The sequence below is a fragment of the Gadus macrocephalus genome, chromosome 11 (genome assembly GCF_031168955.1).
Source record: "Gadus macrocephalus chromosome 11, ASM3116895v1".
NCBI lineage: Eukaryota > Metazoa > Chordata > Actinopteri > Gadiformes > Gadidae > Gadus > Gadus macrocephalus.
In genome coordinates, this window is record NC_082392.1 from 11,783,906 (window position 1) to 11,802,467 (window position 18,562).

An 18,562-nucleotide genomic window follows, 5' to 3' on the forward strand; every position below is an offset into this window, starting at 1 on the left:
GGCTCCTACCAATATGGAGTTAATGCGTAAGTGGCACTTTTTGTTTTGACTTTCTTCGAACCATGAAATGACTTGCTAAATGTTGGACTTTAGTGCATTATATTATATGCATTTAAATTATAATGGAATGTCCCAGATTACAACACACTAACGTAGTAGCCTGTTGGAAGAACACTAATAAGAGGCAGGAGCTTGACTCGTCCTTAGCCATGTCTCCTGCTTGTTATACATCATGGTTTATTTCCCCAGGGTGGGGTCTAGCCATGAGGGTCCTATTTATTTACTAAGGAGAGTAGTAGGATGTGTCCAGTATGGAAGCGAAATTCGATGGGACATTGATTGTTTTTGCAGCAAGTCCCAATCCCAATTATCACTATTAAAGTGAATATTTGAACTAGACTATTTTGTACTACTGTCCATATCTACCTGTCCATACACTTTACTGCTTTTTTCAGTTACTGCTAAACTGCATTTCGTTGTCCGAGTATGCCTGCTCTACTCTGTGGAAAGGTATTCAAGTTTAATCCAATCCAAATGTATCAAAACAAAACACAGCACTACTGGCGCTGAAGTAGAGCGCTACTGATCTGTGTGTCTGGAGGTCCGCGACCCGAAGGCAAATTATAAAACAGTCATTCTCGTTGAATACACGGCATACATTTAATTATTAAACAGGCATGATTGGTTACATAATCTACTTTGTGTTGAATTCACGAAAAAGGACAAATTAGTCACTTTCAGTCACGTATCGGGTAACATACATTGGTTCTTCTGACACGCCTAATACAACGAAATAGCTACAGGTATTTATTGCCGTAGTAAGAAGAAACCAACGTACATTATCACCGTGTCTTTGTTAGAATCCACATGCTACACACGCCGCGTGTTATTGTTTCTGTAGTAGTCCACGTGAGCGCTGAGCAGAGCTTCCTACTGGCTCCCCCGGTGTTCTCTCTGTGTCAGGCTCGAGGCCCAGCGTCAGTTGGCAGACGGTCTACTGGAGGCAAGACAGACAACCACGGAGAGCTGCTCTCGCGCCCAGGTTGGCATCGTAACGGCGATATACGAAGTATCATTTTTTGTATGGTAGTGGCGCACGCGTAACCCGCCGACACATGACAGACACAGGCGGTGAGTACGAGTTTGGTTTTCGCTGCATCAAACATGACGAAGTAGGTTCACGACAAAAGTTCGCGGGCAGCTCGTTTCCCAAAACACGCCACCTTGTTTTTCTAACAATTTTGCTCAAATAAGTTGTCGTTTTGTCGGGTTGTGTACAATAATGTTTATGCACGAACGTTATTGTTGTAGTGGTTTTTTTTGAGTTATTGCGAGACTTCAGGAAAGTTGAAACCTGAGACCTGAGTCACACTGGACGAAATGTTCGGCATTTTTTTGTGAATGTTAAGAAAAATGTGACGTCATGTCACTTTAATTGGAAGGTGGCTGATACTCATTTTGCCCAAAAGTTGTGTGATGTGTAGGCTTAAAGTGGAAATCAATCCAGTCCAGCATGTTGTTGTGAGGTGGGTCCCCACAGGTCTCTGTGTGTTCTGGGTTTGTGTGTATATAGGCATAGATACATCTTTGCTAGTTAGAATTCTTTCTCAGTCATCTTCTATAGTTGAACATCTATTTGTGTTCTCATGTGACAGCATCGAGGATTTTTTTACTTTGGGTCGAAAACGTAAATGTTTGGTTTTACATTGTTATTATTGGTATTGTATGTGGACTTTCTTGTTGATGTTGAAATCATCTGCCTTCAATCTCCCCTTGAGGGGAACCTTGAATTAGTAAATCTAAAATATAACATTACCCTTACCAATTTACCCAAATATCACATTATCCCACTCCTACTGCATAAATCTGATTTAGTATTTTTAATTTATCCAAGATCACCATAATTGAATCCTCTGAAACAGACGGTCAGACTGACACACAAAGTCCAACAATCACCATCCAGGGGCAAAGCTAAAATAAAACATTGGTGTATGTCCCTTAGCTATACCGCGTAGTGCTTGAAACTATACCTGACCTTCCAAGGCAGGTTAATGGCATCTCCTGTTTCTTTGAAGACATGGGAAACGGAGAGGCACTCTTTACCTGGCTTCATATAAATCAAATGCCTCTCTGAATATGTCTCCAAGTGTCTGCAGGCTAGCCAGTCTGCGTGAGGCACATTCCGAGCATTACTGTTGCTGTTGACCCTGGCAACCAACTGAATAGGCGGTTGGTCTGGTAATTTTGCGAGTTTTGTTAAAAATCTTCATTGACATTTCTCTAATCTCAAGAAAGGCTGTGTAGCTTAAATATTTTACCATTTGTATTGAGTTAGACAATATATTTAATGACATTATATAGTTTTATTAAACAATGGGGGTCAAGGGGTTAGTGTCTTTGAGACCCAGCTAAAGATTATGCGTTTCAACCCCAATTTCACCTATCTATCCTTGTTCCAAATAACTAACCCCTACCTGTCCCTAAATGGCATATACTATCTTAATATAAAAGTGTTTACCCTAAATTAATCAATAATATAAAATTGCGGAAATTCAACATGTTTTTTAACATGGTTAATTTTTGTTGTTGAAAGGTGTTGGACCAACAAACACTCATATGTGCAATGAAGGCAGCTCTCAAACCCAACGCCCTGCCATATTCCCACTCTTGGGGAAAAGTTTAAAGCAAAGTGGAAAGCCGCAGAATCCACCTAGAGACAAACCCCACCCAGCACTTGCAGAGGCCACCGCTTAATGGGACTTTGACTCAAGCAAATACTTAATCAGGGGAAACGCTAACCCCACGAAAGAAAACAGACTTATCTCAGCACTCCCGTCTCACACCAGTAGGTCAATATTTCTCCATGATTTAATTATTGAAAACCAGCAACAAAGCGTCCTTGCCAGTAACTTTGAACTCGGCAGTCAGTTCTCAGAAAACATTGTCTCTGAACAACTCCCTATTTTCCACAACATGTGGTTTGATAGGGTGTGTGTTTGTGTGCGTGTCTGTGTGCTCCCTTTTTCTAAAATGGATTTCTCAAGCGTCTTTGTCTTTGTCCAAACTCGTTGGACAGCTAAATGTTTGTAGAGCGCTGAGGGAGGCTCCCTTGGGGGGCCTGAGAGTTGGTTTAACCTTCTCGCCCCAACCCATGCCCCATCGGGTAGCTGGTGTATGTTAGCCATCCATGTGTTGTTGTAGAGACGGTGCGTAGTCAGGATACAGCATACTCACAGTGGTGAGGGTGATCCAGGTACACAGTTTACCTGTAGGGCGTCTTTGAGCAAGATGCCTTAACAAATACCTGCTAATTAATAGCATGCATCTAAAATTCTAACTACGCTATTTTGTTTCGGCTGAAAGCATCTACTATATGACTAGTGATATTAAATTGTGCAAGTTGAATGGAATGTATTAAAGCACTGGGTGTGGGATTTGAACCGTTAGTGTGTGTTGCTCACCATCAGTGTACTTGTCGGACTTGTTGACGGGAACAGCGGGGCCCGAACACAACTGTCCAATCAGAAGCCCACTTCCTGGTGGGACAGGCAGTTATGAGTTGGAATGACTCACAGAGGACTGGGCTCATTGGTGTGACATACTCTCTGACTTAAAACCCTGCAATCTCAGGAAGACAAAAAGTGAGAACAAGTATTTCCTGTGTAATGCTGTCACTGTTTAACAACCGTGCGGAGAAGGGGTTAACAAACGAGTTTACTTTGAAAACATGCAAAAACCACCTTGTCAAAGCCTCCATTGCATTATACGTTTCAGTCACGCTATTAGGAGCGGAAACAGAATCTCTAGTCCATTTATTGGCTGCTGGATGCTAACTTTCCAGTGACTCATTGTTCTCTGTATTGCAACTCCCCTCTGTAATCAGTTTTCAGGGAATCAATGTTTTCTCCTTACGGACCTTCCTTTTATAGTGGACGACAGGAGGACACACTGAAAACAAAACACTTTTTTTCTTTAAATCACACACAAATATTTGACCTGATCAATCTCTTTTAACTTTTTTCCTTTCCCAGACTGGTCAATGAACAGAATGTTTCGGCTTGCCATCACCCTACTGCGAACCCAAAGACCTGCGTGTCCATTGGTGTGAGAGAATGTGTGTGTGTGTTTGTGTGTGTGTAATGAGAGAATGTGTGTGTGCCCCTCATTCTTGTCCCTTGGCCTTCTCCTCCTCCCCGGTCTTGTCCTCCACAAAGCCCACTCTGTCACCAGAGACTGCAGCTGGGAGTTGCTCCATCTCAGCCGGGCCCGGACTCAGTATGAATAACCATGATATACTAGTTAAACTATAGGTCTAGAGGATCATCGGGGATCTACTATAAATACTAGAGAATTACTACTATATCTGTACTAGAAACACCAGTTTGTATCCATCTGGCCAGTCTTCAGGTTAAGCACTTGAGGTAGAACCACAGCGGCATCTTACTTGGAACTCTGTTAGCTCTGTGATACGTTGTAGAGGTTGATTGACAGATGGTTCATCTCCTGCAGTTTGTTTTGAAAGTCAACTTTCATAATAAAGAGGGCCACATTTTTCATCATAACCATCAGAGGGCTGCATGACTACGCACTTCAACTAAACGTAAGATGAGAGAAGCTAAAAAAAAAATTGTTTGGTAGATTTCCTGTATTCTGGTGCATTTTGGGGATGGCCACTTCCTAGAAAATGCGGCCAGCGGACCGCCAGTTGCCCATCCCTGCTCTAGAGAATGATATGTTTTTCTAGATAAATGTAATGTATTTATTCTACTATAAACTTTTCTAGTGTCGTCATGTGTCTCTGCTACAAACTCTAGGTTATTACCACTAGGCTTTAAGCTCCGTACTGTAGTAGGGAGCAAGTATTTGTGTTATTATTTTTCTGCATTTGATCTGTATTTGACCACCATATGAAGGGAGTGTAGATTAGGAGAGGAAAAGTGAGGGGAATGGAGGAGAATTTAGGACTTGGGAGAAGAAGAGGGGGTAAAAGAAAAAAAGAAATCGGACGAATGTGTCTTGACTGTAGGTGAACACGTACAGTCTGAAGTAAACGTTGTTACCATGGCATGAAGTGTAAATGCAACAGACAGCACCGCTCTTAGCCAACATATGGTCATGATCATCATCTTGTTTCAGCCCTTCATGCACGCCCACCTTGGACTGGTCACGTTGTTAGCGAGCATGTTTTTGTATGTGCTCCCTCCACTGCGTGTGTTTTTGTCAGCCAAGTGTTTTCCGTTCCCTAAAGTGCGACTTTGTTCTCTCATCCCTATTCGTTCACACACTACCTCACTCAGTCACACAAGTACTTGCCCTCTCACAATCTAGAATTCAATTTTGATTACATTTTTATACCCCTAAATCACAGTTACAATCTTAAAGGGCTTATTATGTCATATATTGATGACAGTCCCCTAGCCCTAGCCCCCCTGAAGGGCAAGAACAGAGTCCATTAATTAGCAAAGAAGAAATCTTGGGAAGGAATGCAGAGTGGGGGATCCCTTCTTCAAGGGATGGTTAGGAGAGTAATGGGGGCCATCGTTGAAATGCATACAAGCAACCATTTTAAGTCATTTGGGTAATACAAATATAAATAAAGGGTGTCTATGCTGGATGCTGGCTGGTTAACCGCCAGGGGAGTCAAGACTTCGTGTCGCAGTCACCGCAACAGACTAGGAATCCAGACGCAGTCGCCGCAACACGCTTAAACAGATGGAATTATGAATTAGACGGGGCAAGGTGCACAGAAAACATGAAGACAAATGCTTATGTAGTGCCTATCAGCAGCAGCAATCTCAGCAAACAGTATCAGCAGCTGAGGGCATCCCTAGGAGCCAAACAAGTGACTAAAGAGGTAGGTTTTCAGCCTTGAATATCTCTGCGGAGTTAATAATAGTAAGCACATGTCAAGAACATTCTTTCTAGAACTACCGTCATAGACATCCGGAGTGTCTAACATGCAAAGACTTGCTGTAGGCCTGTCAACAAAGACATTTCAATGACGACCCCTCTGCCAGCCCGCCCCACACCTTCCACCAATCTCCCATCAGAGGAAGGATTTGTCTGTGGAGCGCTGGCCGTCAGGAACATGCTGTTACCATACTAGCTCTCGCGGAGCCACGTCCCACTGCGACCGTGACAATGGCAGGCTTTCTCAAAGAAGATGTCTGCTGGGCGCTCCAGAGCATCAGACAAAGGGAGATTGTCCTGCCCCGGTCCAACAAAGACGTAGCGTCCGCGTCTCTGGCTGAACAAAAATGAACCCATGTAAACCGATGAAACCAGTTGTTGACCAAGTATCTTGTTTGTTTCACATACAACAAATGATTTCACAAATATATCATACTAGCGACTAGGGGTGTGACGATACACTCAGCTCACGAGACGAGACACGATATTGGGTTCACGAGAACGAGACAAGACGAGATTTTAAGAAAACTCAAATGACAAATTATATGACTGGACCAACAGACTTTTATTTAACCAAGTCGCGCATGCATTTTGAAATGTTTTATTATAACTCTTTACATGCATGAAATTGAAACTAAAACTAACATTTATAAAAGTTAAATTAAAATAAATTAAATTAAATAATTCTCTTTTTTTAAGTGCGAACAATATTATGTGTAAAACCAAATCAAAGTACCCAAAATGTACTTTGATTAAATGTATTTGTTTTCGCGGTTATTCAGCCTCTTCTTCTCCTCTGGAAAAACACGACCGCATTGCATTTTGGTATACGGGAGTAACATGTAGGCTACATCGTATGTACACTCAAATTTTGGGTATTTTAAGTGCACTATATAGTGCATGAAATTAACCACTGAGAATTCGAACACCACTACTAAATGGCGAGCACCCTATATAGTACACTATATCCGTGATAGGGAACGATTTCGAACACAGCTTATGGCTGCTTTCGATGCTTCCCGTGCTTTCCCTCCTTCTCTTCCTCTTCTTTTCCTTCTCCTTCTTTAGGTTCTGGCAGCCTAGATGTAGCAAAGGCGCATTACTGCCCCCACAGTTTTCAAATAGAAGTTTGGATAAATCACAAATCTCGCGAGACAGATTTTTAACGCGACGGGTAATATCGTCGATTTTAATCTCGCGAGATCTCGTCACACCCCTACTAGAGACATGACCAAAGGACTACACACACATTCACTCACTCAAAGAGCTAGGTAGAGCATGAGATCCACCCTGCTGGGGTTGGGGGTTTGTTTCCCACTTGGTACCAGAGCCACCAAACACCATACATCTCTCACACACAGTTTGATGACCTAGTGCATGTGTGTGTTTGTTTCCCAGTGTTTCCTGTGTGGCAGGGCGGTGTGGCCAATTGGGGTGGTGCCGGTGGCTGGAGCCAGGCATGGGGCTGGGGCCGGTGCCTGCGGTGGGAGCCGGCGGGCTCCGGGGAGGGGGCCAAGGCCCTTGACGGCCCGATGTGGTGCGTGCTTTGTCGGGAGTGCCGTGTGCGGCTGCGTGAGGCGTGCGAGAGGGGCCAGGGGGCCTTGCGACTGCGCGCCGATATGCTGAGCCTCAAACTGCCCCAGCTCCTGGACACCCATCAGGTGCCCAAGGTGAGAGGAACTCCCTGTGTCCTTCTGTTCCATTACCTGTCGGTTTGTTCCACCTTCCTTCATGTAGTCTGTTTGATAACATGGTCATCCACGCTGGGAAGGGGCGTTTTTGGTGTTGAAGTTGTGACTACTCAAACTGCCTATGTCTATAGTGTATGTACATTACATTTACATTGTATTTGTACTGTGCATGTGCATTACCTTTACAGCGTATTTGCACTCTGTATAAACAAAATGTATTTGTGTACTTGTGCAGGAATACACATTGTCTCTTTAAACCAGACATCATGTGAGCATGTCTCAGATCGTACCTCATGTTATCCCTGTCTAAAAACCAATCACCTGAAGGACACCTGTGGTGCCTAACCCCCGCTCTGCAGGTGTTCCGGGAGGACGGCATCATCTCTGGCTACCGGGACCCCCAGAGCTCCGCCAAGGACTGCCTGTTGAGCAGCTTCCAGCTCACCAACGAGACCATCAACATCTGGACTCACTTCCTGCCCACATGGTGTGTTCTTGTTCCCGTACAAACCTGTTTGGGGCTATTATCTCCATGTCTACGACCCATTAGGGATACTGCTTTGGCACCGTCTTTGTGTGGGAGCATTATAATTAGCGGTAGTGTAAATGAAATGCATCACACACCTTGCTATTATATGTATGTTTCCTGAGAAGCTAAACCCTCTCTCTGATGCTCCTCATATGGCCTACTGAAGATCGCATGCTCCGTCCTTTCGCCAAGATATCATTTCAAATAAATGTCTCACACTTATTAATTCATTTTCAACTTTAATTAAAGTGTAAAATCATGTAGTTAATGGCAGATTTGTGGATGAGGATAAAAGTGGGAGTGTCTCGATGTTCAGTATTCAGCAATCTGCCACCTACATTCAGTGGCCAGCTACATTCTATACACTGAACCTTTGACCTCTACCTGCTAACTTTTGATTGTATGTATCACATTCCATAGCTTTGGATTATTTGAATGATGAATAATTGTCAACAATGGTTGATTCCCTTTGATAAACAGTCGGCACATATTACTACTAGCGTAAATAGTATTTTACAATTTTCTCATATCCCACCTCCCTTATGATCGTGATACAGCATACATAACAATAGTTCTCATTAACAGCAGAATATTTAAATATATTATTGTATGCCGTTATTTGTGCATTTGTCATCCACATGTCCATCCAAAGTTTGGGCGTCGCCACACTTTGAAGCAGCACTACCCTATCAATAACCCGTCCTCTGTGCTCCATACCAAGCCTGTGTTTATCACGCCGAGCCCAGCAACACTCTTCCTTCATCGCCTCCCAGGTACTTCCTGTGGCGCTTCAGCATCCTGTGCTCCACGATGAACTTCCTGTCGGACAGCTACACCTGGCCCCTGCTGGTATACATGCTGCTGATCTGCGTGTACCCATTCACCTCCAGCTGTGCTCACACCTTCAGCACCATGTCGCCCGAGTCGCGGCACATCTGCTACTTCTTCGACTACGGCGCGCTCAGCCTCTACAGCCTGGGTATTCACTCTCTCAGTCGCTCATTCGTTCATTCATGATGCTGGTGATTGAGTATTTTGAAAACGTGAACAGATATATGCATGAAGGGTCGGTGTGTGTATGTATATTGATAAATCTACTTAATTTAGATTGATGGATTTGTTTCAATCTATATTAGAACGTTTATTTTTTAACCATCACATGAATCAGAGTTCAGTCATTAAATCCAAAGCTAGAAGCTACCATGTATAGCTAGAAGCTATAATGGGATTGATTCAAATGAGAGTACATTGAGTACATTCATTTTAGGTATGTTACTGGAAGTTAACCTTCACAATTCATTTTAGGAGACTTCTTGTGCTGACTGAAAGCACATGTTCATGAATTACTTGGTAAAGAATTTCCACGTGTTTTGCACAGCATGGAAGTTGGAACCCACAATTCCTCATTTGCAGAAGTTAAAAGATTCAGTTTTTAAACTTTAGACTTTTTTTTTAACTTTGGAGATGTCGTTTTGGGTTACGGGGATTAACGTCAGCATGCCTGACTTCTCAATCGATTTGATGAAAATTCTAGTGACCCAACTTGGATCTCTAGCTAGTAGCATTATAGTCACCTGACAAATCAATTTGCTTTCTGTGTGTCTATGCAGGGCCTTTACGAGACCTTTCAAACGTTTTTTCCCATCAGTCATGTACCATATAATATCTCTTCTTATATGTCAGCACTGTGACCTGGGACACTGGGACCATATCAGGCCAACCTAAAGCCAATGATGCGGCCGGTAACCCATCTGGTCTACTTTCTTGGCTAATTTAACATAAAATAGCAGTTCCTCTTTCTTTGTTTTTTGGGTAATAAAAACAAGGGTAGCCTGCGTTTCTCAATGTGGCTAGGGGAAGAATGTTCATTCAGCATTTCCTGTTTAGGAAGAAACCGATGGGTCATTTAGCAAGCCATTTGTCTAATGATAAGAATGAAACCGTAGACAGAAATTCAGTTTTCGGGTCTAGGTACCAAATCACTGTTGAAGATACATTTAGATCTCCACATTTACACTTTACGTTTTGAGTGCTAAGTTGTGCATACAACTTGAACAAGGAAAGGCAAAAATGGAAAAATGCAGGAAAAATATCCCCTCAATTTATATTGCATCTAAGAACTGGTGAAGGAAGGATTACACAGTTAGTTTCCGATTATAAAACACCCTCAATACTTATTTTGTTATCATAGTTAGTTAATCATTGAATATGTTTCTTTTCCAATCGCTGAGTTGATAACGCCCATCTGCTAACGACACATGTTAAGGTGACCTTACTCAATTTGCTCTGTTCTTGCCCTTGCAATTTTCAACACGTTAACAACTTAAGATTTATCTTGGAGTCCTAAATTGGCAATTGTCATTTAGTATTAAGTGTAATCATCTTGTAGACTTGGGCTCCTGTACCATTCTGACACTAGTCAGAGTGTGAAAATACCACTGTTGTCATCTTTGTACCAGCTCAGGTATGACCAGACAGGCCTTTTGCATGTGTTTGCATTGTATCTGCCATACCCTGTAGTTGAGCACAGGCTCTGTTAGAATTTACATAGAGGTAACAAATAATACATATTCAAATCACCTTTTTAACATATCATCTGTTGATGGTAACACCTACTATGGGTATCGCACTTTCAGCGAACATCGCACCTACATGCATGCACTCTTTGGTATGCGTGCCATGCATGGCATTTTATTCAAATTACTCTAAGGGACAGTTACAACTCAGACTTGCATGGCTTCTATGATCTTTTAAGATTTGTAGGCACTTTAATGTTTGAGCTCAGTACAATTCCCACTAAGGTGTCTTTGTTCTACAATAACCACAAGCATACGTTTGTAAAATAAACTTTTAAAGATGAAGCATAACCTGACAATCACATTTTTCACTCTCATTTTCGTCACCTCTCAGCTGGACGAGAGCCATCAGCATTGTGTCTAATAAGCATCAACCTTTTCATACACTGCCTCCGATAACGGCGTATGAAAAAACGAAAGAATTCAAATATTTTACAAAAAAATTAGGAACTCCTTCTTTGGTACAGGGGGAAAAGCTTGACAGACAGCAGGATAGTGCAGTGAGTGACTTGGGTATAAAGATACTAGGATCCATGTCTGATCTTAACCACTACCTACTCATAAATAACATGCATCTCAATTCACCTAAAGTCACTTCGGATAAGGTGTGTGCTGATTCGTTGAAATGCTTCCTTTAAATCTCTTGATAATAAAACAGTGTGGTTCTGCAGGTTGTGCCATCTCGTACGGGTCCTACGTCATGCCTGACGGCTGGGTCAACAGCTGGCTGCATCACCACTACGTCCCCATTGCCGTGGGAAACACCATCTTCTGCACCAGCCTCTCCTGCTACTCCAGGTGAGAGATCCTCCCACAGCATTTTGGATAGCAGGGCAAGGTTACCGTGCGATGATAAAACCAGGATCACCTTTGTTAGGATCTGTTCCTAGCTGGGGCACATTGAAGGTGATACAATGGGGCTGGGTTTGTCTCAATAGTAATGGTGTGTACAGAATGACAATCCATGTGTAAATTAACCTTTCAAAAACGCAAAGTCGCAAAGCTACATTATTTTAACACAAACTAATTCTGACCGATACTATCGTTGACAATATATTAAGAAATGAATAGAAGCTATGTTGTTCCCTGGTTTTTATTTTAGATTTTACAATTAACATGCATGTAGATAATCGTAAGAGGCCGTGGTTTACCGGGATTTCAAAACAGCAAGGGGGTATGGTTAGGACTGAGAAGCAGAATTCTTAGAAAGTGGTCACTATAGACTAAATTTCAGAAAAAAAACACAGTGACATGAAATTATAGAATTGATTGGGCATTCTTCCGCCAAGCAATATAGTTCCTCAAAACCGCAACATTGTTGTCCAAGCTTAACAGGCTTGCATAGTTTGAGATTGACAGTATTTCACAACTGGTCTTAACCAATCAGATAAATGTACCTGTTTAATAAGGTATGGTTGTATACAAGGGTAGTTAAAGTAGGCAAAGTGTGCTTAACAAAACCTCATTGCCCAGCTACCTATCCCAGTCCATTTTCTTCAAAAGCCTGTTACAGCCACCCACCCTCAGGCAGTGAATTTGATGACTACAGGATCACTGCTTTGCTGAACAGGGTAGAATGAGGGAAGCCTATAATCCCTCTCTTCAGGGGCTGGTCGTAGATGACATACACCGGCCACGTCATTGGAGCCCAAACAGCTGAAAACCTAATCACTGTTTCTATCTGTTTTTAACCAAAATAGAGCCTTCGTATTATGTTTGGGTAAGAAGAGGCTCTTGGGTTTAATGTCACAGCTGGTTAAGATGCAGGGTTGTCCTTGGTCTCTTTTTAGATAAGTGAAGGGGATTTGGCATTGTTGATTTCAAGGTCACATCTTATCACTCTTCCTGGCTTTCTTTTTGTTGTTTGTTTTTTGTATGAGAAGCTTGCAGAACCTCCCTTATTGACTCAGGGACGGCTGTCAACATGCTCCGTAAAGTTTTGTAATTTGCAAAGCAATCACATTTATAAAACAATAGTACAGTCTAGTAACCACCTCCTAGGTTTCAAATCATATCTCAGTTATTAGAGATTGTGTTTTGTTTGACCACTGGTACCTTTCTTTAGGTAGAAACCCAAATATCGACCAAAGTTTACTCAAACTCCCTCTTGCCTTTTTCCCTTGTGGCATTACTTTTGAATCATGAGACCCATCTGCCAACGGCTCAGTCTTCTTCTCTTTGAATCCATTTCGTCCGTTGGTCTGTGTGAACGAGGCCACAACATTTAAATTGTGCATGCGTCGTGCAGGCCAGTGCAATGTTAATTGGTTTTGCTTCTAATCGTTTTATTTGTGCTCTTGTGCAGATGGTAGATTTCTAAATATATTGTCTACGTCTTTGTCTAGTTATAGTTACAAGATAATTAACTTATTTGTAGTCGTATCTTTATTTATTTTTTCTACCTGGGCCAGAGTATATTTTCTGTTTATCAAAGAGCAGAAGATAGATGGAAAGATCCAAAATTGAGACACTTTAGTTCCACATTCATGTCTTCCACATACATGGATCAATTTAGATATTAGAGATAATGACATCAAAAGTGTTTTGATGTCACCTTTTAACGGGTGTCATTAGTTTAAGCAGCTGTTACCTGATAGTCATTTGTCTGTATGTTGAACTTGGTATTTGCTAAGTGAGTTGATAAGCTCTTTTCTAAAGCAGGACAAACTAGCTAGACCAGAGCCAAATCTTCCCTTTGGCAAACAACACAAAGCTTATTACATAAGACAAACACACCACCGGTGTTATCAAACACTGTAGTGTTAACACAGGTTTTTGCTTCCTATAGGGCCTTTCCCCCAGGGTATACTCCCTACTTTTCCCTAGGTTAATATACTGTTCATACATGGGGTAGTAGCAGCCACTGAATTCTACAGTTTGTATCAGGGCATGAACATCAGGGTCAGGTATGTCTTGCGGGGGGGGCGGGGGGATGGCTGTCGTAGGGGTTTACAGTCTTAAACCCCCTGTTATCTAGCAGTCTGCCATTCGACACCTAGCCTTCCCTGAGTGTGTTTGTGTGTGTGTGTGTGCATGCGTGTGTGTGTGTGTGGGCTTGTAGCACTTACACCATTCCTCTTTGTCTTTGTTGGCATCGCTACACGACGAGTCAGGGAGGAACGGTCATTGGCTAGTCATTGTCAATGTTAGCTACATTAGCCTCTTTAGCAAACCAGCCCAAAAACAAACAATAAAACTTTACATTGTATTGCACACACAGCAAGACTGTGCAATGCTGATTCCGATTGGACAAAATCACAACTATTGTCTCCTTCTGCTTCCGGCTCACGGCCCCGAGAAATAATCTCGAGCATGCGCAGAACGCATAATCCGATTTCAATCCGATTGAATGTATACATGCACGATTATTGCGAATATCAATCGAATAATCTAGGGGTCTTAATCTATGAAAAACCTGAGTCGGTCAGATTTAGTCAGACTATGGTTTATGCATGCATCTTAAAAGTCAAATCATAGTCGGACTAACCCAATAAGCCTGTTTGTCGAGTCGTATGGTTAACCCCACTGAACTCTGTGAATTCTCAGAATCCCGAGTGAGACAGGTTAAAATGGGGCGTGCCTCGCAGAAATATCGCCAGAAAGTTGGGAGATTTCCCACTTTTGAAATTTGTGCGACAGGTGTACGAGGCATCTTGAAAACGCAATCTCTCTTGTCCTCTACAGGTTCCTGGAGCTACAGTTTCCTCAGCGCAGCAAAGTTCTCCGGACGGGAGCCTTCGTGTTCCCCTTCCTCTTCGACACCGTCCCGCTGTTCTACAGAGTGAGTGAACCACACTATGGCAGCCCACAGAGGACAAATCTCATCAATAACACTCGACGTGGTGATATTATGCCACCTGGTGTGATTAGCCATTGCAAACCGTTGGAAAATAGGCCTTTTTCTTTTGCTTTTGGTCGCATAATATCCCTTTTGAACCTGGTCTACTCATGTTGGCTGTCATGGATTACGATGTAGATTGGTTTGTTGTGTCAATTTCCTCTAATTTATTCATCGAATTGCAGCAATATTAATCCCAATCTTTTTGCTTTCTTTATTTAGCTTTTCTTTTTAAAGCCATTTTCTCCCTTCTAGGGGAAATAAAAAAATCACTCATATCTAATCTGGATTGCAATTAAAATGAAATGTGAATAAAAAAAGAAAGGATTGGGAGCTGTTTTCTTGGGAATTTTGTTTACTGAATGATTTTCATTGTGTTGAAATATGTACTTATCTAGAACAAAGTGTTGACTCAACCTGTTCTTTGGCCTCAGCTCATTAATTGAGACTGCCCGGGTGTTTGTACGGTTATGTAAGATCAGCGTTCAGATTAATATTTTCAAAGGATTTCTGAGTAATTAACCTAGAAACTGAGCCTTGGTTTGCCCTGAAGCAATTGTTTGCCTATAATTAAATGTTCTATTCACTTTTAAATATTGTTTTATTCTGTTCAGACTCTTTTTTGTTATTATGCTTGTTTCCATCAAACGCTTTAAAGAGCTGTGTGTGTGTGTGTGTGTGTGTGTGTGTGTGTGTGTGTGTGTGTGTGTGTGTGTGTGTGTGTGTGTGTGTGTGTGTGTGTGTGTGTGTGTGTGTGTGTGTGTGTGTGTGTGTGTGTGTGTGTGTGTGTGTGTGTGTGTGTGTGTGTGTGTGTGTGTGTGTGTCCTGCTGTAGCTCCTCCTGTGCTGCTGGGGGAGCTGTGGGCCCAGTGAGGCCCTGGTCAACCACAGTTACCACCTCCTCTTCGCCATCCTCACCTGCTTCTTGTTTGCCTCACACTTCCCGGAGCGGCTGGCCCCAGGACGCTTCGACTACTTCGGTAGATATTCTCCCACCTCCTCCTCCACAGCTCCAACAAAGGAAACCATAGTGTGAAGTGTTTATGCAGCTATGGGAATATCAAAGTTTTATGCCTCCAAATATTGCCATTTCTAAAATATATAGATATTATAAACTAGGGAAAGATTTTCTTTGAACAAAGTGTCCTTGAATGTGTTCGCGTTTTCTCTATTGTTTTGGTATTTGCAGTGCGACTTGGTTGGCCTGAGTATTCGTAGCTTGACACATGGTGTCCAGAGCCTCTGACGTCCAACCCACCCATGTGACCCCCTTCTCATCCCCCCCCCAGGCCACAGCCACCAGTTGTTCCATGTGTGTGCGGTGGTGGGCACCCACTTCCAGATGGAGGGGGTGTTGGCGGACATGGTGTCGCGGCGGGCGTGGCTTGTGAGCCAGGCCGCGGTGCCCACCTTCCTGGGCACGGTGGGGGCACTGGCTGCCGGCGTGGTCCTGAATCTGGGCATCATTGCAGTGTTCAGCGCCCCCCTCTTCTGGAAGCCCCACCTGAGGGGCCGCTGCAGGGGGGCGGAGACGCAAGGAGGAGACCCCGCCCATAATGAGTAGACCCCGCCCATCTCACATGGGTCACTCAAAGCGTCTCTAAATATTGTAATATAATGGCAGGATGTTTGTGGTAGGAACGGACTAACATTGTCTATTTTAAATACTCAAGATATCTTATTGTGTTTGTGGAAGTACAAAGACGTGTCAAATGAAGCTTCCATTTTTTGTTTGTTTGTTTTATGTGTAAAGCTGAAGACCCAGGGCTCATGACGTGTGTTCACGTGAGATTCACAGCCGTACCTCCGCCATCCTTGTCTCCTTGATTTTTTGCAAGCCTCTGGGTTAAATGAAGCGTTCTGATACTAACGTAAGAAACCTCAGAAAATACTTGTTCTGGAATTGTCCACCAAGCTTTTCGCATTCACAGTAGGTCCCAGTGGGCCACATGGCTGACACTCACACTGGGGGAGAAAGTCATTAATTAGGGATTAGCAGGGATTTATTTAACTAACTAACTTTAACGTGTGCCGTTTTGCTGACTCTGGGCCAAGGACAACATGGTGCGTTGTGCGTATAACTTTGTTATATTTTGCTATCTACGTTTCAGCAGAATTCTTTCGTGCTGTCAGTTGATTAGGTTCTGATCAACGTTAGCAATCTGATTAACAACTACAACTAATATAATGCAGATTCGATTTCCCTGTCCCCAATACAGATATTTATACTTGTATTGATTCCACTCTGCACATACTAAAATTGATTTCCCTGGCCACATGTGCTTCGCTCTGATTGGAAGCCCAAGCTTCTACATCCTCAAGTAAAATAAATGATAATAATAGTAGTTAAGAGTCCCATGATGAAAGCAGTAAGTTATGTTTCCATGGCAACGTTGTCCTTTTTCTATGTTCAAATTTGTCTACTTCTCTCCGCTCCGACGAGAGTTCTTGGCGCCGAGAGTTCTAAAATGTCACCGGGCATAGAAAAAACTGCTTTAATGTGTGTCAAATGTGTAATACTTTTATTCATATAATTGAAATGGAATTGGGTGAAATCGGTGGGTCTTTGGGAACGCACTGGTGCAACGTGGGACCGAAAATGAGAATTTGTCACATTGAGGTGGATCATTTGCTAACCAACCTTTCGTGTTTTTGGGGTATCACTGTTTTCGGTGGTCATTGCAGGTTTTTGACTAAGTAGTACCCTTCACTGTGGTTTTTCATATTGTTGTATTGTTTACATTTTGTCTAAAGATCTTGTGCCATCTCTTATTGATATTTGAGTATTTGACACTATTTATATGTATTGCTGATGTATCCTGTATAACATAGTTATTTAGAGTACAGTCTCTTTTTATGACCAAAGTGGGAAAAATTGTGAAAAGCGATGTTTTTCTGCCGGCTGAGGGTCGAATGTGCTGTGCCTCTTTTAATGAAACCCTGCAACGAGTATTAAAGCACTTAGCAGCACAGAGACCCATGGACGCCTGCATTGTTCACATCTAGAGACCCCGCACAGAGCTGATTGGAGTTTGATCATCATTTAAAGGACCCCCCCCCCCCCACACACTCACACATTTACCCCGGGTGTGGGCTGAACTAGTCCTTACAAGCCTTTTTAAATATGCATCCACTTATCCACATCCAGTTTATCTCTTAGTGGTAAGGTACACATTTTTTTTAAAGATATCTTTATTAAAATTATAATGTATTTTCCGCTAGGTGGTAAAATATCGACCCCTTAACATCCCAGTATAGCACCTAAACATCAGTTTGTACACTAGCATACTCACAACACACACAGTCTTTGTGGTTTTGTGTAGAAGCTCAGTATGTGAGGAGGGTCTTCCTGTGAGAGCGAACTTGTAAGTGATGTGTTGGTCCGATAAGGAACAGATTCTGTTGATGGTTTGAAGTTGGTTGTTAATGAGGGTTAGAGAGTATAGTGTATGATGTATCACCTAGACATAACACACACACAAACACACACAGGAATATTAAATTGTCTTTAAATCGTCTTTTATATGTATGACATGCAGTACTGAGGGATGAATGTGAAATTGCTGTTGATAATGTGCCTAGATATTTTACATAAACATTTCTTATAACAAACAATGGTTGAAAAGGATCCAAAATCATAAAGCCCAACCCTAAACTGTAAGACTGTTATCCTTGTTTCTACAAAATCAGAATGTTTTTTTAATGGTCTGGAGTCTGACATGAATAAAAAGTACTCACCCCATTTCGTGTGTGTGTGTGTGTGTGTGTGTGTGTGTGTGTGTGTGTGTGTGTGTGTGTGTGTGTGTGTGTGTGTGTGTGTGTGTGTGTGTGTGTGTGTGTGTGTGTGTGTGTGTGTGTGTGTGTGTGTGTGTGTGTGTGTGTGTGTGTGTGTGTGTGTGTGTGTGTGTGTGTGTGTGTGTGTGTGTCGCCAGAAGGGGGCAGAAGAGTATCTGTTATGAGGTGTTTCTCTCTCGTTAACTAATATCAAGAGACATATTTATATTCGCTACGCTTTATAC

The 18,562-nt window shown here is 42.4% G+C and overlaps 1 protein-coding gene across 1 annotated transcript; it reads left to right on the forward strand.

Annotated features, from left to right (window-relative positions):
* Positions 1 to 915: 915 nt before the first annotated feature.
* On the forward strand, positions 916 to 18,285 carry paqr6 (progestin and adipoQ receptor family member VI). Its single transcript, XM_060064509.1, has 8 exons — positions 916 to 1,131; positions 7,309 to 7,580; positions 7,961 to 8,088; positions 8,904 to 9,109; positions 11,378 to 11,504; positions 14,391 to 14,487; positions 15,379 to 15,523; positions 15,833 to 18,285. Exons 1-8 carry the CDS (start codon positions 1,116 to 1,118, stop codon positions 16,105 to 16,107), a joined length of 1,266 nt encoding a protein of 421 aa, XP_059920492.1. The 5' UTR covers positions 916 to 1,115; the 3' UTR covers positions 16,108 to 18,285.
* The last annotated feature ends 277 nt before the right edge of the window (positions 18,286 to 18,562 follow it).

Excerpts from the sequence above, each read along its gene's own strand:
- paqr6 (XM_060064509.1), top strand. Across the intron at positions 8,089-8,903 it reads ACTCACTTCCTGCCCACATG|GTACTTCCTGTGGCGCTTCA; the intron begins GTGTGTTCTTGT and ends ATCGCCTCCCAG. Across the intron at positions 14,488-15,378 it reads CCGTCCCGCTGTTCTACAGA|CTCCTCCTGTGCTGCTGGGG; the intron begins GTGAGTGAACCA and ends GTCCTGCTGTAG.